General features: G+C 50.3%; 8 protein-coding genes across 8 annotated transcripts; 6 read left to right on the plus strand and 2 right to left on the minus strand.

Annotated features, from left to right (window-relative positions):
• Nucleotides 1-101: 101 nt before the first annotated feature.
• N7533_013613 (uncharacterized protein) lies at nt 102-1,469 on the minus strand (the record flags this gene model as incomplete). The annotated part of the gene is made up of 1 exon (XM_057110263.1): nt 102-1,469. The coding sequence occupies one exon, from the start codon at nt 1,467-1,469 to the stop codon at nt 102-104; it is 1,368 nt and encodes a 455-aa protein (XP_056952965.1).
• Nucleotides 1,470-1,773: 304 nt separating this feature from the next.
• N7533_013614 (tetratricopeptide repeat protein) lies at nt 1,774-3,246 on the plus strand (the record flags this gene model as incomplete). The annotated part of the gene is made up of 1 exon (XM_057110264.1): nt 1,774-3,246. The coding sequence occupies one exon, from the start codon at nt 1,774-1,776 to the stop codon at nt 3,244-3,246; it is 1,473 nt and encodes a 490-aa protein (XP_056952966.1).
• A 170-nt stretch (nt 3,247-3,416) lies between these two features.
• Nucleotides 3,417-4,108, plus strand: N7533_013615 (uncharacterized protein; the record flags this gene model as incomplete). The annotated part of the gene is made up of 2 exons (XM_057110265.1): nt 3,417-3,780; nt 3,837-4,108. 2 exons carry the CDS (start codon nt 3,417-3,419, stop codon nt 4,106-4,108), a joined length of 636 nt encoding a protein of 211 aa, XP_056952967.1.
• A 313-nt stretch (nt 4,109-4,421) lies between these two features.
• N7533_013616 (5'-methylthioadenosine/S-adenosylhomocysteine nucleosidase family protein) lies at nt 4,422-5,414 on the plus strand (the record flags this gene model as incomplete). Its single annotated transcript, XM_057110266.1, has 1 exon — nt 4,422-5,414. The coding sequence occupies one exon, from the start codon at nt 4,422-4,424 to the stop codon at nt 5,412-5,414; it is 993 nt and encodes a 330-aa protein (XP_056952968.1).
• A 2,110-nt stretch (nt 5,415-7,524) lies between these two features.
• N7533_013617 (M20 family metallopeptidase) lies at nt 7,525-8,975 on the plus strand (the record flags this gene model as incomplete). The annotated part of the gene is made up of 4 exons (XM_057110267.1): nt 7,525-7,626; nt 7,702-8,477; nt 8,553-8,686; nt 8,743-8,975. 4 exons carry the CDS (start codon nt 7,525-7,527, stop codon nt 8,973-8,975), a joined length of 1,245 nt encoding a protein of 414 aa, XP_056952969.1.
• A 786-nt stretch (nt 8,976-9,761) lies between these two features.
• Nucleotides 9,762-11,786, minus strand: N7533_013618 (pantothenate transporter; the record flags this gene model as incomplete). Its single annotated transcript, XM_057110268.1, has 7 exons — nt 9,762-10,025; nt 10,093-10,166; nt 10,220-10,884; nt 10,933-11,006; nt 11,057-11,256; nt 11,358-11,451; nt 11,511-11,786. The coding sequence occupies 7 exons, from the start codon at nt 11,784-11,786 to the stop codon at nt 9,762-9,764; spliced, it is 1,647 nt and encodes a 548-aa protein (XP_056952970.1).
• Nucleotides 11,787-14,129: 2,343 nt separating this feature from the next.
• N7533_013619 (putative regulatory protein Ral2) lies at nt 14,130-18,481 on the plus strand (the record flags this gene model as incomplete). The annotated part of the gene is made up of 4 exons (XM_057110269.1): nt 14,130-14,152; nt 14,263-14,877; nt 14,942-14,974; nt 15,793-18,481. The coding sequence occupies 4 exons, from the start codon at nt 14,130-14,132 to the stop codon at nt 18,479-18,481; spliced, it is 3,360 nt and encodes a 1,119-aa protein (XP_056952971.1).
• Nucleotides 18,482-19,686: 1,205 nt separating this feature from the next.
• On the plus strand, nt 19,687-20,420 carry N7533_013620 (uncharacterized protein; the record flags this gene model as incomplete). Its single annotated transcript, XM_057110270.1, has 3 exons — nt 19,687-19,706; nt 19,762-20,135; nt 20,191-20,420. The coding sequence occupies 3 exons, from the start codon at nt 19,687-19,689 to the stop codon at nt 20,418-20,420; spliced, it is 624 nt and encodes a 207-aa protein (XP_056952972.1).
• Nucleotides 20,421-22,808: the final 2,388 nt, after the last annotated feature.

Below are 22,808 nucleotides of genomic sequence, written 5' to 3' on the forward strand. Positions count from 1 at the left end.
TAACAATGTGGATCTGACCATTATTGTTGATGGTCCTGTTTTTGTTGGGGGATCGTGTAAAAGAACAAGTTGTTTCGATTGTTCCCTATATGACATTCTTTCTATTTTGCTATATCATGTTCGCCTTGCTTGTTGCTGTGGTCTGTGAATTTGCGTTTCAATCGGGTCCATAAATTACCCTTAATGCTGTCGCTCTCGACTTCGTTTCCATTCCCCAATGTGGATTCGATCGCCTGTATACTCTGTGCAGCTTGTAGTTGATCTTGCACTTCATGAAGCTTTTCAAGGAGAAAGGTCCGCTCCTCTTGCAAGGTCGCCTCGAGGCTGAGCGCCTGCGCACCCTTGGGCTCCACCAACACGATCCGAGGCTCATCTGAGGCCACCTGGCTTTCCTCCCTTGCCAAACTTGCCAAACTTTCTCCAAGCTCGGTAGCATTGGAATCGGGGTGACCGAATGATGATCGAAATCTTCTCCTTGAAGACGAAGCTGATTCAAGGGATCCACTTCTGACAACATGCATACTGTTAGGCGAGTCCTCCAGTTGAGATGACTCAGTCAGATTATCATAGACGAGGCTACCAGAAGCCGTGATGCTGCTGCTGCTGCTGCGGAATGTCGGCGCATAATGCACCGTACGACTGTTTCGCAAAATTGATCCTCGTTTTCTGTCATATGTTAAGCTCGATGATTGGCGTATAAATCTCGGTCCCTCGGAATGCAATGGTTTAGTTGGTTTTTGGCCGCGACGTGACGGTGCAAAAAAATTATCTGAGGCATAGGCACTTGATTCGCGGGCACTCTGTTCATAGACGTCGCCCTCATCGCCCACGTCGAATGCGAGTTCGGAGAACCTTGTCTGCTCACTGTAGGGTCCAGGCTCATGCCGGGAATTCAGTTCCAGATCATCTGAATACGGCGCAGGATCATCAAGAGGTGACTCTGGATCGTGTCCCCCCAGATTAGAGCCACCGTACACGACCTCATTATTATAAGTCTTTCGAGTGGGAAGAGGATGGCGTGGATTTTTGGGCAAGATCAGGAAAATCTTTTCGGCAATCGCCTTTAACCGGTCACTGATGCGTAGGTAATTCGTGAAAGCATCTATTTCAAGACGCTCGCTAGCCTCGGGCTTATTGAGATTGGAGAACGTATTCCCCAGGGACATTAATACAGCTCGCGTCTTCAGGAGCTCGGTCTGGACATTGCTGAGCTGCTTGTCCAGTTGGTCGATCTGGTGGTCGACTTTGCCGAATATCAGCGCCAGCCCTTTCTGGGTCGGTGGATTAGGAGTATCGAGGGTGCTGCGCTTTGACGAGGGGATCCGCTGGCTTGCTGGAATCTGTTTTTCTTTCTCTTCTTTTCTTTCTTCTTCTTCTTCCTCTCCCCCTTCTCGCTCTCGCAGTTCTTCTTCCCAGGGGTTGGCACTTAGCGTAGACTGATCGGCTTCAATTCCTCGAAGTCGGGCCATGATTCCCAAGCTCCGAGAGAAGGCAGACAGAACGGGAGACTGGTGAGGATAAAAAGATATGTGGGTAATTCGGCCGCTGTATGGTCGACAAGCATTCGCGCGCGTCACGCCGCCGTATGATTCGCGGTGAGAGGGGCCAAGAGGGGGTGACGTGTGAGTGGGCGCTCATTGCAGTTCAGCTCGGCGCTAAATATCAAGTGGCTAGTGCAGGTGGGGGCTGAGCATTCGACAAGAAGTCTTCAAAGATGAGGGGCCATCGCCTTCTTCCACACATTCTCCACCATGTAGGAGACCACTCTTGAGTATGGGGTCGCTCCAGCCTGGTTACAAGCCTAGCCTGGTGTTGATATTTGCCTCTCTCGGCGATATCCACGCCGAGAGATATCACAAAACGAAGCGAAAGGCCGATCTGGACGAGGCGATTTGGGCGACACGACTAGCGCTCAGTATCTCCTCCGCCGACCATCCCCTCACAACTACCCTCCTGAACAATCTCGGCAACGGTCTTTGGCGACGCTACCGATCCGCAAGCCAGGAGGATGACTTGCACCAGGCGCTGTATTATAGCCTGCAGGCGGTCGACTCGCTTTCGTGGGAAGATTCCAACCTAGCCGACGTGTTAGGCACCCTGGGAGCCATCCGTGCCAGTCTGTACGATTGTCGAGGCGATTTTCAAGACCTGCAAGAGGCCATATCAATTACGCGCAGGTCGATCGATATCGCGACCCAGTGCGCGCGAACCGCCCCTGTGATCATTTTCAACAACCTAGGCGTATACCTGTGGACACAGTATCGTCTCACTGACCACAGGGAAGATTTGGATGACTCGATTTCCACATTGGTCAAGGCCGTCAAGTTTCCGACTGAAAACACCGTCGAAAGGGTGACTTGTTTGATCAACTCCGGGTATGTCCTGACCCAGCGATACCACCGCACTGGGCAACTGCAGGACTTGAGCTGCGCTTTGGAGCATGCTCAGGAGGCCGTGCGTCTGGATCCACAGAATGGAGATTTAACCACTTTGCTGAAATTTCTGGACCGTTTCATCGACCAGCATCGCGAGCCTATATCATCAGTGCACTGCTCTGAAAGCCGGTGGAATCTGAATCGCTTCTCGGGCAAGATTTTAATGGCGTTGTTTGTTTTAATATTGATTGCCACAATTTATGCATATCATCCCAGAGTGGAGCTTTTGCTCTCCATAGTGGCTTTCCCGAGTGGTATTATTTACCATTGGCTGGTAAGTCGGAGACCTAATACAGAACCGAGGATCTCTAAGCAGTATCATTTCATGCCGATTTTATCGCTGAGAGAGCATATCGGTACCTTGGGCAAGTCTAAAGAATTTACCCCAAAGGTATTAGAAGTGCCGTTAATACCGGTGCCATCTGTTTCCTCACTCCGTGGAATCCAGACTTCGAATTTCTCCGCGTATACTTCGGCTTTGTACCATCAACGACGGCAATCAATTCACCCCGTGAAGACCGGCCTGGTGGGTGAAAGCCGCTTTCTTACTGATCGTCATAGAGCCAAAGAGGAAAAGGTGCATAAGACAAAGTATCGTGGCCACCGGCTCATGTCTCTTCCTCGCCTGAGTCATGATGAAATACCAACTATCAGCGCTAAGACACCGGGTGTCTCTGGCAAATGCGAATCCCCAAAGAATTCTGTTCCCTCGGTTTTGCAAATCGCCAGACTGCCAGCTGAGGTTCAGCTTTCGCGGAATGAAATGGGCTCCGCCTACAGACAGCCAGAAACTCACGTAGTAGGTTTCTAACCCCTAGGGTAGAGAGTTCAATGTTAACATAAAAGACTTCTCTATTGCAGAACGATAGCAGTATGCAGCGATATCTCGGTACTGATTTCGTCAATGGGTCATTTAGTGCTACTAAGCATGATGCGGGTACTTTGGATAGTACTGTGGAGTATGGAAGTGGTAAGTAACCAATGTGGAAGGAAGATGTGCAACCCAAGGCTTACAATTTATCAGAAGATCACAATGATGTCTCGAGTGATGAGCAAGATCATCAATCAAACACCTCGCCCAGTAGCTACTCTCATTTCGCAACTTCCCGAGACAATGCATCCGCCGAACACGTTCTATCTCCCCTTGCTCCGTCGCAGAAGCTCTGGGCCAAGCCAGGAAGTGAATACTCCGAGCACAAGATATGGGAAGAACAGGAATCCCCCTCGCAGAATGGAGAAAAGGAGCAGGTCCGTGTGGTTTATCAAGGACACACAGACCTCAAAATGGATACGAACAGTGGACTCGCCATGGGCAATGTTACCAGCACAACAGCGAAAGTTGTTGGTCAGTACTTTCGTGACTTAAAGAGTCAGGGTTATATGCTAATCGGGATTTTCCAGGGTATATCAATTCCAAGGAACCCAAGTCTCGGCGTCAACATTCTGATCCCGAGCAAATGTCAAGGACAAGTAGACTCGAGGATACTCAGAGTGAGATCACCTTGCAAGAGGAAGAGGTGCAGATCGTTCCTGTGTTGAAAGTCGCGGACTTCGAGGACTCTATTTCCGCGGATGCCTCTGTCGATAAGGTAGAAGTACAGGCACAAGCTCCCTTCACATCTACAGTCGAGAACTTGGTGGATAGGGGGGGGTTTCCCGGGTGGTTGAATTAGAGGATAATGATTCTGTAATTATGGAGCAGGAGAATTCCTTCGAAGATCTGGTGGAACAATTGGCTAGGGAGTATCTGGAAAGTCCCACCCTGTAACTACAAGATGTAAATAATATCAAGAAAATGGATAAATCTAGGAATTTGAAGATCAGTAGTTCCGCTTCCAAGTTTGCATAGCATAGATTAGTATTGTGAGAAGCACCCTGTTTATTCAGGTCCCACTTCTTATATTTCCCCTCATCCCGCCGGTCTTCTACGAGTCCTTGACCACCACCACCACCTAACTGCTAGTATAGTATCTTGATGTCAACAACATGACCTTCACCCACTCCGACTACACCATTGGTTGGATCTGCGCCCTCCCCCTGGAGATGGCCGCCGCAAAGGCAGCCCTTGACGAGCTGCATCCCCGACTCCCCGCCAGCCCCAACGATCACAACCTCTACACCCTGGGCGCCATCTGCGGCCACAACATCGCCATCGCCTGCCTTCCTGCTGGTGTTTACGGCACCACCTCTGCCGCTATTGTTGCAACTCATCTCACCTCCACCTTCGCAGGTCTACGCTACAGCCTGATGGTCGGCATCGCCGGCGGCGTTCCCCACCCTAGCACCACCGATATCCGCCTAGGAGATATAGTGGTCAGCAAACCCACCGGCACAAACGGCGGCGTGATCCAGTACGACTACGGCAAGACTCTGACAAGCGGTCGTTCTCACCGCACCGGATGTCTAAATAAACCTCCCGCCGAGCTATTAGCCGCGCTGGCGACGCTTGAATCCGACCATCTCCTCGGCCAGTCGACCATCCCCGTGCATTTAGCCCAAATGCAAGCGCGATTCCCTGCCTTTGCGTCTCCCGGCCCGCAGTATGATTTTCTCTTCGACCCCTTGTATCCGCATGTTGGAGGAAGCGCGGAAGAATGTCATCCTAAGTGCGAGAAGAGTCGCCATGTCCCCCGTCCGCAAAGGGGGTCTCCCGGTCCACGAGTTCATTATGGACTGATTGCGTCGGGAAATCAAGTTATGCGTGATGCAGTAACGAGGGATTCCATTGCTCGTCAGCTAGAGGGCGTGCTGTGCTTTGAGATGGAAGCTGCGGGGCTGATGGATCAGTTTCCTTGCTTAGTTGTGAGAGGAATTTGCGATTATGCCGATTCGCATAAGAGCAAACGTTGGCAAGCGTATGCTGCTGCTACTGCCGCTGCGTATGCGAAGGAGTTGTTGGGCGTTATTCCGGTGCAACAGAGGGGTCAGCAGACTGCTGATGCTAAGAAAGTGAGGCGGGAACGGTTGAAACAGGTATGATCGATGTTTCTTGCTTACCTCAGATTGTATTTCGCGAATTTATTACTAATTGAGTGGTGAATGACGCAGCGCAACACAGTTCATCAGGGAGATGTTAAAATTGGATCGGTTGGGAGTAACACTGGGGTGATTATGGGGAACGTGAATTCTACTGGGGGAGATGGAGTGAACATTGTGGGATCTTCTATGGTGGTATGATGAGCCTGGCTGACTCAGTCTTTAGAATCCATCGAGGATTACCTAGGAAGGTAGGTAAACCAGGGAATCAACCCGCCAATCAGCGAAACGGAACGGGTTGATCTAGATGCCTTCAGGTAGGGTCGCTCCTGCCGTGAATCTCCAATCTACACTATATAAGCAGCTGATTTCCCATTCCAAGGCACCTCCTGTAAACATCCCTCATTTCACGTTATGGCAATCAAGCCATGAAGACTCCAATCATTTATTCGTGAGAATTTTCAAGTTTCGAGACTGACAATCGTGGCAAGATGCCCTTGAGTCAAACCTTCGACTCGGAGTTTCCTGCGCTTCGTCGCACCTGACGCGCGGTAAGAAGACCCTCGTGCATACTATTTGCTCTATGTCTTGATTAGGACATATCACCGATCAAGTTTAGCGTTGTGCACACCGAAGTTGCTGTCGTAATAGACTTGGGTATGCCTTCCGGTCCATCAATGGTGGCACTGCTTTTCGCCCGTCTCCTTTCCACACAACACTTTCAGACCCGGCAGCAATCGGAGGTACTCTGACCTTCCGGACAATGCCCCAGCTGTGACTGCTTACGCAATTGCTGCTCTTAAGGCTACATCCGCGACAATGGCCCCTGTATCCTCAGCGGTGACTGTCATTGTGGCCGTTCTGGTCCTCAGATCTACAACGGCAGAATCGCGGTGCCTGATCTCGTTAGGAGTTTGCTATCAGCATCTCCTTGTTTGATTCCTGTACTTAAGCGATGATTAATGTTCTTTTCCTTTGATTTTTTTTTCAATTTGATTTTCTACAGTTGCGAAACATTAACCAAACCGTCCAACCAGCATATCTTGAAGCTTTGCCTTTTACTTCTCCTTCTTCTTCAAGCACGACAAATCCTTTTCCTTCAGTCCCTTCAGCTTTCTATTTTTCTTCGATTCTTTGTTATTGAAAAGCTGCTGCAATGGCGGCGCGTCGAAATCCCGCCTCTCCACCCCTCCGCAACAACGTATCTATCGGTATACGAAAATCTGAGACTATCGCCGAGGAATAGAGACCTGGTGGAGACATTGTGACTTACCACTCGAAAGTAACTCTTCCTAATTCTGGTTGATATTTCATCGACCGCACAGCTGGAGGTTGCTGTCTTGGTATCTAATACAATGAATATTCTTACTCTTTTTTTCTACTTCTTGAACATGACTTTATGGTATTCTCGCCACAGTATATTTGTATTACAATGGCAGTGGCAATCAACGATGCTTCATATTTGCATTCATGTTCTCGCCGCTATGTACCTAGGTAGCCATTCATGGATTTCTATTGCCGAATAGTAGCTGCGAGGGATGAAACTGTCGCTTTGCATTTTCCCGCCAAGGCTGTATAATTTTTGCACCTGCTGTCCATATTCTTATGCGATGCTAGCGGACTTGGATTCCTCAAAAATTCCTCGATATAAGATTCACCGAATTTGTCCCCATCGTTCACCACAACGCAAGGGGTATACCAAGGGGAATTTTTCATAGGTTGCCGCTGAGCCCCGCATTTTATGCTGGGGGCGCCCAGGGCCCTGCTCGGCTACCGATGAGGCAAGGAAGACCAGCGTTCTTCACCGCATCAACTTGAACCCAACATTGATTTTCTCTCCCAGCTCAATACATTAACACTTAGCTATCTCATACTCCAGAATTCTGAGTCCATTTTTTAGCGTTCTAAGCCTTGTTTGAGTGAACTTGAAAGCTTGTTACTTGTTTCCTGGTATTTATCTCGATCCATTGTTCAGGGACCGCAATCACAAGAGCCGATTCCAGCTCCATTACAATATCGATCGACCCTACCTCAGAACTCCAACTTCACGCACCGAGCTCGAGCCAACTCTAGGAAATCTTAGCTTTCAACATTCAAGCGGATTGAACTCGTCATGGAGACCACATCGAAACTCGGCTCTCTCAGCACCGCCGCGCAGCAGATATCCGATGCGGTGGACGGGCATGAAGCAGACCTCCGCGTCATCAACTCAAAGGTACGATTCAAAGATCAAAGCTAAATCAATAGAAGTCAGCGAACCACTTTTCCAATCATTTCTGACCCTCGATAGATTCATAGTAATCCCGAAACGTGCTACGAGGAGTTCCAAGCCCATGACGTCATTGTTGATTTTCTCGAAAAGCGAGGATTTGGAGTGTCCAAAAAAGCGTTCGGCTTGCAGACCGCATTTCTCGCGGAATACGGACAAGGAGGGCGAATCGTGACGTTCTGCGCGGAATACGATGCCTTGCCTCAGATCGGGCATGGTTGTGGCCACAATTTGATCGCGGTGTCATCCATCGCGGCTTTCCTGGGAACTGTTGCCGCGATGAAGGAATCTTCTTCCTCTGGTCGAGTCCAATTACTCGGGTGTCCTGCCGAGGAGGGAGGTGGTGGGAAATTGAAATTGATTGAGGCAGGTGCTTTTTCGAATGTTGATGCTGCATTGATGATTCATCCTACGCCGCCGGTTGATCACTCTCGACCGGAGATCGCTGGGATTTCCTACGGTACTTGTCTGTCGGCCTGTGGGGTGAATGCCACGTTCATTGGAAAACCTTCCCATGCTGCGGCGACGCCTTGGGAAGGGATTAACGCGCTGGATGCTGCGACGTTGTCCTATACGGCGATCGGTCTGTTGAGACAACATATCAGGCCGAGCGATCGTATAAACGTCATTATGCCGGAAGGGGGTACTGCGCACAATGTTATTCCGGAGAGGAGTCGGATTCGATGCAACGTGCGATCGGAAACGGCGGCGCAGATGAATGCCCTCAAGGCTCGCGTGGAAAATTGTTTCAAGGGAGCAGCTACAGCGACGGGATGTACCATGGAGCTGAGCGTGGCGTGAGTGAACACAATGCTGGATTCGATCATCAGCAATTTCATCCTACTGAAATACATACTGATCGCGTCTCACAGAATGGCCCCTTATATGGATATTCGACCGAATGAAGGACTTTGTACAGAGTTCGCCGATGCCATGCGGAAATGGGAGCGGAACTTTGTTTGCAATTTGGAGGACAAAGTTCTCAGTGCATTCAGCACCGATATGGGTACCCATCACACTACTCGAGGAATTTTCGAGACTACCGCTAACGAATCTACACAGGGAATGTCACTTATGAAGTACCTTCTTTCCATGGAAATTTCAGTATTCCAACGGCTCCTGGCGTTGGACTTCATACGGAGGAATTCAGAGATGCAGCGGGAACTCTCGAAGCCCATAGAGTAGCTATGGGTGTGGGGAAAGGAATGGCGGCTACAGGACTTCGGGTACTCAACGACGATGAATTTGCGTCCCTGGTCAAACGCAATTTCGAAGCGGACAGGAAGTTGAGGTAGACAACAGATTCGGTGCCAGTGGCTCAGAACGGCTCCGGGAGTAGCAGAAACCTTCGATTTGGAGACAAGATTTAATTCATGATACAACACAAGAGCCGGAACCTCTGATAATCTAAGCTATTCCCCTATCGCAGCGGCTCGCTCAAAACTTCAAATAGTGGTAGAACCATGCATTCCTCGAGTTATACACCTAGGATAAAATAGGGTTCTGGTCTGAAGCAATAATCCAAAAGCCACGACGGAGTGTACGTAGTAGTGTGGACGAGGGGATATGAGTGGTTTGGTATGTGAAGCGAGATTTCTGTCTTTTCCATACCGCGTATCCTTCTCCTTCTCTTCTCCTCCCCTTCCCACAGCCGTTCCATCGGCCCTGGGGCTGCCGGACCCCGCGGCCTCACACACTCGGCAAGCTCGAGGTGCCTATATGCGGGATATATTAGCTGACATCCTACATCATGTTCAAAAAACATGATCAGAATGAGTACATACTCGGCGGGCCAAGCGGCCACGCCCCTGCTGCTGCTGGCGGGGCAGAGGATGGTTGGGGCTGGCGGGCCCACAGACCGCGCACGGCGTGGAGGAGGTTTGACATGATGGTGTTGGAAGAGAAAATAGGAGAGAGAGTTGAAGTCAAGGGCAGAAGCGCATATACGGCGGGTAGCTACCGGGTTACAGGGAAGGAAGTTACGCGCTACACTACCCAGGTACGTGTTTATCTACTTTTGATTGTTGACAACTTTAATCGCACCTGCCATCTTATTCCAGATTGTACCTAGGTCACGGTACTCAATGAGCGAATCTAAAGTCCAACCGCTTGCTTCCCTGGATATCGGTATTCTTGATATACTCATTCCGTTCCTCCTCCGACATTTGATTCCAGATTTTCTCCCTTCTTCCGTTCTCAAAGACGTAGTACGCCTTTGCTCCGAGGAAAAGCGCAATGGCAAGAACGTTGATTGCGATGAGGGAGGTATTTCCTCGCCGATACTTGGGTTTGTCGTCATCGCGGTAGACGAAGTAGGCGGCCACATCTCCGGCTTGAACTGCCATCTGTAGTTGGTGTATTATATTAGCATATGTGTGGTTTCAGGGAACTGAATCTGGCATAAGTACATACATTATAAAGGGCCGCGGAGACAGAACGATTGCCGACGTTGTTCGAGTTTCGGGATGCCCACGCAACCACAATCGCTATAGAAATTAGTATTGATACAGATCAGATAGGAGCGCCGATCTTCACATACCATGACAGTAAGGATAGCTCAATAGCACAGTGACCACAGCATAAGTGCCCCAAGCGTTGGAAATAACATCCGGCCAAACCCGCAAAGCAATCAAACAAGGCAGGGTCCAAAGACCTTGAAACATGGCGACTAATGACCAGGAATTAAGACGGCTAGCCACCCAAGTAATAATCAGCAGATTGATAATGTGGAACACACTCGCCGGGATCGTCAGAAGATTAGTCTGGAACTTATCAAACCCAACCGAGCGGAGCGTAAGCGTGATATAAGAATTGACCGGCGACTGAGGAATATAAGCCACCACGCCAATGAGGTAAATAGGCCACATGTGGTAATCCTTGATCGCGCTCCAGAGTCTCGTCGGAGTGATGGCTTGTCGATTGTGCATGTCACCCTTGGACGGATCGTCGCGTAGGACTCGATTTGCTACAATCGCGACTTCGCGATCGCTGAACCAGCCGTTTGGTCGGAACCAGGTCTTTGTTTGGACGACCGAGGCTGGCATCATGAAGAATGAAGCAAGACCGATTGATAGGGTGATGACGCCTTCGATCAGGAAGAGCCATTGCCAGCCGGCCATGCCGTGTACGCCACTGAGGTGGAAGACTGCGAAGGCGAGGAGAGATGTTACAATTGTGGTGACTGATAGCGATGTCCAGAAGAAGCTATCAATTGTTAGTTGGGGTTCATTTCGGTGATCATGACGCGCGTACCTCAGTCGGACTGGAAGTTCTCGGGCAGTATAGAAATATGAAAGCCACAGGACAATGTCGGGGATGAAGCCACCCTATAAATGTGATGAGAAAACGGTATCCAAGTCATATTCATTGAACTCACCTCTAGAGCACCCAGCAAACACCGCGTGACGAAGAACGATGTTTTACCGCTCAGTTGGCACTGCGTGATGGCCACAATGGACCATAGTACCATCTGGATAGGAATCCAGCGGTCCGGGCCAAGCTTTTTCGACACAAGTTGCGAAGGGAGTTCTGCGGCCAGAAATGAGAGTCGAAAAGCGATGTTGCCATAGTTGTAGTCTAGAAATTGGCAATTAGAATTTATATGCGTGTCCAAATATCAAGTCGCCATACAATTCATCATATATGAATCCAAGTCTCCGTCAATAGGTGGAACTTACCATTGGTAGTCAACCCCAGATCCGTCAGAAGAGTATCAGAGACTGCCTGAACTAGATTTCCCCGATCAACCTGCAGCGCAAAGAACATAATACACTGCAAAGAGGCGATTAGCTTCTGCTTTTCCACGGAAAGGAGGTCAAGCCGCAACATACAGCCCATAAACAAATTCTCCAGTCAAGTTTCCTGACTATGGCTTTCTCTTCCTCGGCCGTCCAAGTGAGTGCAGGATCAAAGACATGGCGACACTCATACTGCGCCTTCTCATAGACCGTTCTCCAATACTCCGCAACGTCAGGGTCCAAGAAAGGATTATTCGAGTCCGAACTTTCTCCATCTGGTTCTAGAGTCCCATAACTTCTCTTTGGTTCCTGCGGTGAAGTCTCGGCAACCGTGGAAACCGCGGTGGTTTTTCCTCCGATTGCGCTCATCTCGCTCTCTAAGACGCGATTGTGATGCGATTGTGTTGGTTAAGTTTGCGCCTGTCTCGCCACAGAAAGAAAAACATGGGGAACACGAAATAATAGCGTTGGTAAATCGCCATTTATAAAGGTTTTTTTATTGTCCGTCGAAAGGACCCTTGCTGCAGCGCTTGGAATGGCGATAGCGCGAGGTGTCATGATGTGCTATGATGTGCTAGAGGGGTATGCCAGTTGGATAAGGGCTTGGAGTGTTTTTGGAACTTTCTCCGCGCTTGGCGGTATAAGCCTATACTAGGGTCTGGGCCATGTGCGTTTTTGTTCCAAAGTCGACTTGAGGGCGTGTGTGAAGCTTGATAAGTTCATGGTTGGAAATGGTACATAGGAGAAGCCGTGTTGTTTAGGCTTCTCACAAGCGACAAGGAAAAATAAAAATTCAAAACCAATGTGGACAAAATCGATCAGCCGCAAACTTTTGTAGAAACATATTTTACCGGGCTTGTCATTTAGGATTCCAAGTACAATCATTGCCACTGGGAGATTTGGGGCGACTTGGCGGAGGCCAAGACAAACGCAATGTGCACCAAAATGAAGACATCGCGATACGGATAGCGCTAGGCTGCCGGTTTCTCAAAATTTTGTTTGTTGTATCCGGGCGTTTAAATAGTGCGAGTCCTGGGAAAGTTTTAATATTCGTTCTGATGATTTTAAACCCTCCGCTCGCGGAATTGTTCTGCATTAATAGAGCCCGGCCGTGTTGGCGAGATCGGGAGTTTTCACCACTTGGAGTTCAACCTTGTTGGCTTAACTAATATAACTAGAACTAATCAGCAGCGAGGCTATCCACGCTGTGTGAGCAATTAGGTAGTAACATGAGTGCCAGTGGGCATCCCCCTAGGTCGTTCCGTCCGTACTATTAGTGATGAGTATTCAGTCGACCCTTGAAATGTGAGGAATCGGCATCCCGAAGTACCCCTTGTCTCCTACTTATGGAAGAAGTGCGATTCAGTCACTTTACTGATCATGATGCATGCGCATGCGCTTGGAAGCTGAATTATCTCAAAATTTCAAGTTCACACTGCCCAGTCACTCCAGGGCTGGCACTGGCACCGGGCGGAGATATAGTATTTCAGATGGGGGTCCCGGGTGCCATATCAGATAATAGTATTGGACTCCGGAGTACTGGAAGATAAATCAGCCGGTAGCATAGCTATATATAGTTGAACCAACTTGAAATTACCCTGCGAGTACTGGCTGCGCCGGCGGGCCGACGGGAGGATTAGGCGCAACGTGGGGATATACATGTCCCTGTTTAGGAATGTGTATTCTGAGGCTAAGTTATGCGCTGGCACGCTTAAACAGGCGCCCCAGACATATGATAGATTTATGTGCTCACTCTCATATGACGAGTGAAATAAAGCTCCAATAATGTAATTTTTTCTATTGATACTATAGTGCTGGTATTTACCCGAGATAAACAGTTTAGCAACTTGGAGGATAATACTCGTATAGAATTTAAACTCTCCGGTTGAACCGCTGAGGACAGCTCCGGGGAAGCGCAGAAGCTCGTGGAAAGGCCCCACCGAGTGGGTCTCCGCTCTCGCAGCATCATCAAGACGTCCGATCCGGGACATGGACCTGCCAGGGGGACACCTTGGGGTTGAATGTAGCTGGGACGAGGGCTGGTTTCAATTCGATTGTGGATTGGCTGGACCAGAACGATGTTGCAGCTGAGACCCCGCCGATCTACGTTCGCATTGGAGCTGATTAATGCGGGAGGAGGAGGCAGGGTGGAATTGCGCCATCTGGTCCGGTCTCCATTGGCTCCATGTGGGCGATTGTCGGCCGATTTGGCTGACGGTTGGAATAGTCGGCCGATAGGGAAGGGTGAAAGGGAAATGGTTAGAAGATAAAATGCAATTGTTACAGAGGTGCTATTTATGAATCTCATTGTATAGAGAGGTACTTGGAAGTAGAGGGGAGGGAAGAAGAGGAGGAGAGTATAGAAGTGTTGGAAGTTCTACGGAGTAAGGGAGACCCCTGATCCAGCCACGGCAGACCAGGGAGGTCTAGTCAGGCATTCAGGCAGAAAGGTTCGCACTAAACAGCCCACTTGATTTCAGCCAATGGTGGCTGTTCTGCCATTGGCGGTGGGCAATTGCGTGATGGTAAGTGCCGGATGAGGTAAGTCGATCACTTGTTGGTTCAGAGGGAAGGTACGATGGCGCCTTTGGAGGGGTTGCTGGAGACTGGTTGGTTCCTGCCTATTTGAATGCTCCTTTCCCCCTCCTTCTTCATCTTCGCTTTCTCTTCTTCTTTCTCTCTTCATTCCATCTCTATCCTCAATCATTCACAATGGCTGCTGACCGTGCTCCTCCGTACGTTACATCTATACACCCCGAGCTATGAGCTATGCTGTACTATCCCAGCTTGTCATTGTCTCCTCTCCTCTCCTCTCGTCTCAACTGTATACTGACCCCTCCAACAGTCTCCGCCTGGGCTCCGTTGCCCCTAACTTCGATGCCGATACCTCCAACGGTCCCATCAACTTCCACAACTTCATCGGTGACAAGTGGACCATCCTCTTCTCCCACCCCGATGACTTCACCCCCATCTGTACCACCGAGCTGGGTGCTTTCGCCAAGCTCGAGCCCGAGTTCACTGCTCGTGGCGTCCAGCTGATCGGTCTCTCCGCCAACGGCACCGAGTCCCACCACCGCTGGATCAAGGATATCGATGAGGTCTCTGGCTCCCAGCTGAAGTTCCCCATCATCTCCGACCCTGAGCGCAAGGTCGCCTACCAGTACGACATGGTCGACTACCAGGACACCACCAACGTCGACTCCAAGGGTCTGGCTCTGACCATCCGCTCCGTCTTCATCATCGACCCCTCCAAGAAGATCCGCCTCATCTTGACCTACCCCGCCTCCACCGGCCGTAACACCGCCGAGGTCCTCCGTGTTGTTGACGCTCTCCAGCTCACCGACAAGAAGGGTGTCACCACCCCCATCAACTGGCTCCCCGGTGATGACGTTGTCATCCCTCCCCCCGTCTCCACCGAGGATGCCCAGAAGAAGTTCGGCGAGGTTCGCATTGTCAAGCCGTAAGTCTAACCTCTCCAAGCTGCCCTCAATGGCATTGGACGAACAATACTGATGTCGCTGCAGTTACCTCCGCTTCACCAAGGACCCCAGCCAGCAGTAAATGGCTACTTACGATTTGACGTGATAAGAAAAAACTTATGTGTAGCCGGGTTCGCTTAAAAGGTCCCGCTTGATACCAATATGAAATGATTCAATCTCCTAATTAGTGTTGTGGTGGTTCCGACTTTCCTGTAGAGCTGTGTGGAGAAGTAATAAGTTGCGCATGCAATGCAACGTACGGAGTACTTGTAGAATGCAACGATCTCAGGTGCCTGTCATCACCCCTTCGAAGTTGCATGTTGTAGTTGTACCTGTGTTACCTCATACTACGATGCATAAAAAATGACCCGGTGTGCAGGAGAAAAGAAGTGATAATTTTGTGTCCCGGGTAATTAATTAATTTATCAAAATGGGGCAGGTTTCTAGAAGGATTCCCCCCTGTCGCAGACTCCGCCCCCCGGAAAGGAGAAACGTTGAGACCGCCTTTTTTATGCCGATCCAACGGCCACACCGTCTCTACCTTGATCATTCATGCCAGTTTCGCCCTTCCCTATTTCTTCTGGCGATACGACTGGCAATATTTCCTTGACTCCTGGTCTCCGGTCTTCATCCTACAAGGCACACCCTCACGTCGTCTCTAAGATCGACCCACCCACATCCCGACCGTGACCCGCCCACAAAACAACTTTACAGGAAGAGGGGAAGCAAGGCCAAAAAAAGGGGACAGGACGCAGCTGTCATATGCAAGTGATAGATACAACTACTACGCGACGGACTAGTCAGAAAGGGGAGGGGATACCAACCGCCAACTTCCTCACAATCGGAATTCCCCTCGCGGTGGGGAATCCCTGTCCACGATGATGTCCAGAAGCCAGTCAAGCCTGGGGGGGCTTCCTCGATGCGGGCCGCGACGAATCTGCGTCCGGGGTGTCCCCGTCTCAAAGCCAACAGGCTTCCTCCGGCCCGATCAATCTTTCCGGACTGGTCTGCAATGTTCGCCGCACAACTGGCAAAGAGCCTCACCCCCTAGTTGGCGCAACCACCACCATTCTCGGCGACAAGTTATATGTCTTTGGAGGCCGAGTCCTCTCGCGCAGTCGCCCTCAGCTGACGGCCGATCTCTACGAATTGGATCTCATCCGTCGCCACTGGACCAAGATCGATGCTGGCGGCGACATTCCGCCCCCACGCTATTTCCACAGCGTGTGTGCTCTGGGTGATAACAAGTTGGTGGCATATGGTGGCATGTCTCCGGCCCCGGGAACCCCTCGCGACCCTTCCAATCCGGGTGCCGGCGCGGAGACGCAATCGGAAGTTGTTGTCATGTCAGATATCCATATCTTCGATGTGCCCTCTCGGAGATGGACTCGCGTTGCGGCTCACGAGTCGCCGCAGGGGAGATATGCTCACTGCGCGACAATCATGCCTTCTAGTGCGAGCTTCACCTCGGCCAGTGCGCCGCTTTCTGCGATTCACCACAACCCAGAATCCAACACACCCCATCAAGGCTCCCTTGGTGTGGATATCGATGGCTTCGGAGGCGCCGAGATGGTGGTCGTTGGTGGCCAAGACAGCTCTAACCATTACATTGAGCAGATTAGCGTCTTCAACCTTCGCAGTCTGAAATGGACCAATACCAGCCCCCTCGGACGCAGTTGTGGTGCCTATCGCAGTGTCGTTACTCCGCTGGTCGGCATGGACGTTTCGGAAATTGGAGCCGCTGCCCCAGATAGGGAGTCGCATGAGCCGATTGAAAATAGTGACGAGCCTGGCTGTCCAATGTTGATCTACTCGAATTATAACTTCCTCGATGTCAAGCTGGAGTTGCAGGTGCGCCTGCCGGATGGGCGTCTTGTCGAGCGACCGATGCAGAGTCAGGCGTCTCCCCCAGGCCTGCGTTTTCCCAATGGTGGTATCATAAATGGCCATTTCGTGGTCAGTGGTACATATCTCACATCCTCCAAACAGGAATATGCGCTCTGGGCTCTGGACCTGAAGACTTTGACATGGGGCCGGATTGATGCTGGAGGGTCGGTCTTTGGCCAGGGCAGTTGGAACCGCGGTATTCTTTGGCCGCGTCGCAGCACTTTTGTCATTCTTGGACATCGCAAGCGCAGCTTGGTGGATGACTACAACCACCGTCGTATCAACTTCTCCCACGTTTGCATGGTTGAATTGGAAGCTTTTGGCCTTTACAACAACCCATCGCGCACCGCCCCTACATCTGGATATAAATCATACAGCTCGCCCTCGGTCCCTGCTTCTCTACAACAGAAGCTGGCGCAACTGACGACAAGTCGCCCTCTCTCTGCTGCATCCGATGAACTTGGCAAGATCGCGCTATCTCTCCACGAAATGTCCGACATGGAACTCCAAGCTGTCGGCGGAGAACGTATCCCCGTCAACTCCCGTGTTCTCGCCCGAAGATGGGGACCCTACTTCATCCAGCTATTGCGCGAGTCATCTGAAGAGGACGTTGCAGGCGGAGCCACCCTCCGCCCAGCCCAGACGCACCCAAGCCGCAACTCGAGCATCACGATCACTCCATCTATCGGTCAGAACAGCAGCTACTCCAACGCAACGACCCTTATCAACCCGTCGGTGCCATCCAAAGCACTTTTGGAAAACCTCGAAGCCCCCTCCGCCCACAGCCTGACTCCTACATCCCGCCCCCGCGTCCTCTATCTCCCACACACAATTCTCACCCTCCAAGTCCTCGTCCAATACCTCTACACCTCCGCAATCCCCCCACCAGGCGCATCCCTCTGCACCCCCCAAATCCTCTGCTCCCTCCTCCAACTCGCCCGCCCCTACCAAATCAACGGCCTCCTCGAAGCAACAGTCGAACGCCTCCACCAAGTCCTCGACGGCCGCAACGCAGCAGCAGTCTTCAATGCCGCAGCCATGGCCGCCGGCGGCGGCCGCGGCACAGGCTTCACCTCCGGTCTTGGCGGAACATTGGAAGCCCTAAACGGCGTCCAAGGACGCAACGGCTCAATCGCCGTATCAGAGACAACGCATTCGCAAAACAGCGTCCTACACGCCTCAGACTCATCCGATACCGAACACGGCGGAGGCGCACATTCCATCTCAGCCTCCAGCAGCACAAACGACCTCGCTAACTTCGCCCGCGGCATCCCCTCGCTCCGCATCGACACGAATATCTCGCAGTCCTCGCAGTCGCAGCAGCAGCGGCGTGGTCGCTCGCGCGGTGATCGCGATGACTCGATTAGTAACCCCAGCACGGCGACGTCTGCGTCCAGTGCTAGTCACTCGCAGTCTGATTCGGAGTTTGTGAGTGATAGTGAGAGTCGGTCTGCGTCGAGGTCGCATCATCGTCGTGATACGGATATTCGGCCTGGGAGGGAGATTTGGACCGGTGATTTGAGTTCTGTTATTGGGTTGCAGAAGCGTGGGTTGCGAGGCTTGATGGAGGGGCGAAGAATGCGCGAGCGTTCGGTCAAACCTCCTTCTACGAGTAGTGGATCTACATCTGTGCCGCAGAGTGCTGGGTCTGGATCTGTTGAGGTTCATCAGTTGCCTATGCAAGGTGTTGCGGGATGATGGGTCTTGCTGTGACGTGATGATGGATTGGTTTTGCATATGTGGTGCTAGGCCTGGTTTTCCTTGGGACGAATTGTGTTTCCTTATTTCCTCTTCCTCTGCCCTTTTCTTTTCCATTATACTCATTTGTGTTTTGCTCCATCGTGCTGATTGCATGGGCGGAGTCGGACTGTTCCTTTTACTTGTCGATATTCCCAGCTGGCTGGATCAAAATGGAACGATATTCTACGATGGACCCCGGCATGATCTCCCTCTCTTGCCTTGGCGAATCTCGCTGTTCTTAGAATTGAATTATATCGTAGGTAATAGATAATCTGTACTGTACAAAAATAGGACCAGGTCCCGGTCCAACGTCCCCGTTAGAATCGATAGTCAATGACATCCAGGCAGCATGCTTTAAGCCTCGTTCTTTTGCCATGCCACTGCAACTAAAATCCAAGCGGCTATGAAGATGAAGAAGACGCCGACGAATTGACCAATTTCTTAGGCGCCTTGTCGCCGTATACTATATTCGCCACGATTAGTTCTTTCCGCACTAGTGTTGAATGGTGGTCGAGCCTGATTTGAAAGAACGCCGTCAATTCAGAGGGGACGAAACTCACTCCTCTCATACAGAATCCACGATGTGTACATCACAATCGGCAAAGCAACAATCGAAGAAGTCCACCTGAAGTCAATATCAGCACGGTCCGAAATACGTCCCCCGTGCCCCGGGTAGCAAGCGCGGCAGCCTAGAGATTAACAAGAGCACTATGCACATTCAAATGCAGTAGAAAGAGGGAAAGGGGCAAGGGTAGTTCCACTCACCGCCGCGCAGCAGCCTTATACTCCTTCGTCTTCCGGAGCTCCTGCGGGTTCTTTGGGAGCACAGGGCGCGGTGGGATGACGGGGCGAGGGCCCAGATTGGGGTTCTGGCTCGGGATCCGAAGCCTGGTTTGATTTTGGGGTGTGCCGCGGGTCATTTTAATTATCTCAGTGGTGATGTGGAGGATTGATGGGGGTGGGATCGGTCGTCTGGGGAAAATTGAGGTTGTGTTTGGGTTTTGTTGGTGCCTGAAATATCGGGTGTCTATATTGTTTAGTTCGATGGAAAGAACATTGATGCCATGAACTTTCCACACACCACACTCATTCGATACCCCGAGAATTTTGATGCAAAGATACCTCATTTTACCAATCCTCGATATGATCCTTCAATATTCGTCATGGAAACAACCTTCGGGAGGTAAGTGAAGCGAGGACAACTTTTGACACGCTGAGCTGTCTAACACATATATCAGATGGCTCGAGTCCCCATCGATCCCCATGATCATCGGACAACACGAAAGACAAATCATCCTCTATTCTGGCGCTTTCGCTGATCTTTCCGAGTCCCTGAGAAAATTTATCTCTGACATTCTACCGGTGTATGAGGGAGACGATACTACGTCGGGGGACTGGCGTCATGTGGACCTGGATACCTTTATTCGATTCTGTGAATTCGCCTATCGGGGTGATATCACATCACCAGTCCGATTACAAGATGAGGAGAGCATAACTGGCAACGATGTCGTTTCTCAGCCTGTCAGAAGTGACATTGTCAACCTTGCTATTGGGACTGCTGGTACATACGCTTTTATTGCCCATGCTCCTACCGTTCATACCTCTGGCGCCAGTACTGTTTCTCGAGCCATAAAGCCTGAGTACGAAGTATCTCTATCTATCTGCAGACGGTGTTTGGGGGGATGACTTCACTCCAGTTATTATGGGACATCTTCGGCTATACGAGCTGGCTGCCAGATACCATATCAAAGAGTTGTGCAATATGATTGTCGCCAAGCTGAGTGAGCCTTTGAAAATCGTCAAGGTGGATGATATCCAATACATCCTCGAACTTGTTCGTTTCGTGTACTCGGAGACGCTAGAATACGACAGGGATAATTCTCGCCCTTTGCGATGATTGGTGGCCAAACATGTCAACTCTATTCGAGGAGAAATAAGGGTTCATATTCTTTTCAGACACGTGTTGCAGGAGGAGGGTAAATTTGCTGTCGATTCCTCGAAGATATGTGGGACGGCGACATCACGATGACCATCGATCCCAGCCAGCCCAATCTGGAGACTTCTGCCAGACCAACCGGATGAAGTTCAGTGGTAATGACCATCTGGAGGGTTGGATCTCTGATCACTGATGGATTGATTCTGAATTAGAGGGTATCTTGTTGATTGCCTGCTGTTCTCTTACCCAGGTGGTAGTTCCTTATTGACTCCCTATTTAAACTAGGGCACTTGCTTTACCATGAAAGAGATTACAATTCTTTCAAGTTCAACAACTTTCTCATCACAACTAGTAGCCTTCAGCGTACCGAGTAGTAATTTAAGCGGGTAGCTTCTAAATAGTAGTAAACACGATTCAAAATGGTAGCATAGTATTTTTGAGACTACAGGCATGACCCCAGAGGCCCAGCTAGTACTAACAGAATGTATATATTGTAGCTTTGCGAGCTTCGCCTTTGCTTTTCGGATTCCGGGTTCTTTGCTGGATTTCCGGGTTCTGGATGGGGGAGGGACGTTCCTCGCTCGGCGAACACAGAGACAAGAGCCATTCACTTCTTTTCACATATTGCCCTTTTTCGATACTCCCTGGCCCTTCGATTCCCGCAAACGGCACTTACTTGCGCCATTGCTGATCCGATCATAAAGCATTCGAGATACAGACGACTGCCGAGAAGTAAGTGATCTGAAAACAACCGTTATGCTCGACTGTTGAGTATCTAACGTCGATATAGATCCCTATGTTTACTTTCCAGGTGGGCTCCAAAATAGAGGAATACGCTCGGCTCTACACTCTCGCCGACAAGTATTGCATTGAGCTGCTATCCGAATTTGTTGTTGACAATTAATTGGTGAATTCCAACTCTTCAAACGGTACGAGGATTGATTGTCCGTGATTGCAAAGCTTTCTCACTTTATGTACGCCAATACCCCACCCAACTACGGAATCCTTTCAGGCGCATGGTGAGCTGGTATATCGCCTTGGCTGTATAGGAAGTCGGCTATCACCAAACTTTCCAAGATCAGCTATCAGAGGAAAGGGACTCCATGTGGGTTCGCAATCCCGGGGCCTATGAGTGCCGATACGTTGATGAATATTGGAATATTCAGATGGCAGAGCCTGAAGCGGCCGCCAGCTCCACTTCTAACGCTGATCTCATCAATCTCAGGGATGTGAAGAAGATTGAGGCCGACTTCTAGAAGGAGCTTGCTAGCCGTGATTCAGTAGCGAGGGACCTGGACCAGAGCGTGCTATTCGCTAATTTGCCGCAACTTCGTGCTTTTCGGAATTTCAAAGACCTCCTGGAGGAAGGAAGAGACTTTAAGATGGTACTTTCCCTTCATTTTGGAAGCGCTTACTAGTGGTCGTTGAAGATGAATCACTCACTCATGATCATTTTGACACAAGCAACCATCGACGAAGAAGTTTCAAGCATTTTCTGAATAAGTTTCGGTCAAGTGTGTATTTTTGCAGTCAGGTAGAACCGTAGCTGCCTCAAGTTGTTTCGCTAGTATCTCAGTACTAGTATGAGCACGTCTGCAGAGCATGTCCGAGAACCGTAGTAGTATCACCCGCGTAGAATCTTTTGGCTCAGGCATTCAACCACCCCCCCTCTTTTGCTTGGTAACTTATACTAGTATTTGTGATAGAAAACGGAAGTTTTTGTAAGATGATGGACTGGTATGATGTGGATAATGAGGCCTGGTTGGCTTGGTTGGCCAATCAAACATTCAACGTGTTTGATTAGCTATGGAGGTGCAGACGTATGACGGGCTCACCATTTACCAGATCTCATGCCACCAACTTGATGATATTCCCACCAGAATCTTGAATCGGGGGCACGCATGGAGCTCTCCAGCCCGTCGGTTCAGCTGGTGGATCTCAGTATGTCATCGGATGCATGGCGGCGGGTCCACCCAGCCACCGATCTTCGTCGAGTAAACAACACTCGCTACGGAGTTCTACGATCAGAGTTTAGAGTAAGTGATGGCCGCATCCTGACAGGTGGCATCTGCATGAGAGCCAGCACAATCGCCACATAATATGCAAGTTTTTCTTTTCAGATTGGGAATAGCTTGTTGCCGTGTCCAAAATTGAGCCCACACGAACGATCTTAGCGCAGCGATCCACATTTTCACGGACCACACAGAAGATCTAAATGACGTTCGTAGCAACACTGTGGGCTACGATGAACCTATTCCTGTGGGGCTATATCTCCTTCTCTGCCGATGGGTGAGAATGATTGGCACTTTGCTCAGCTAGTGTTTCTTCGCGAACGAGGGGATCTTCACG

Source organism: Penicillium manginii (assembly GCF_028828005.1).
Source record: "Penicillium manginii strain IBT 31320 chromosome Unknown utg000011l:1.0-1395921.0:1.0-1396616.0, whole genome shotgun sequence".
In the NCBI taxonomy this organism is placed as follows: domain Eukaryota; kingdom Fungi; phylum Ascomycota; class Eurotiomycetes; order Eurotiales; family Aspergillaceae; genus Penicillium; species Penicillium manginii.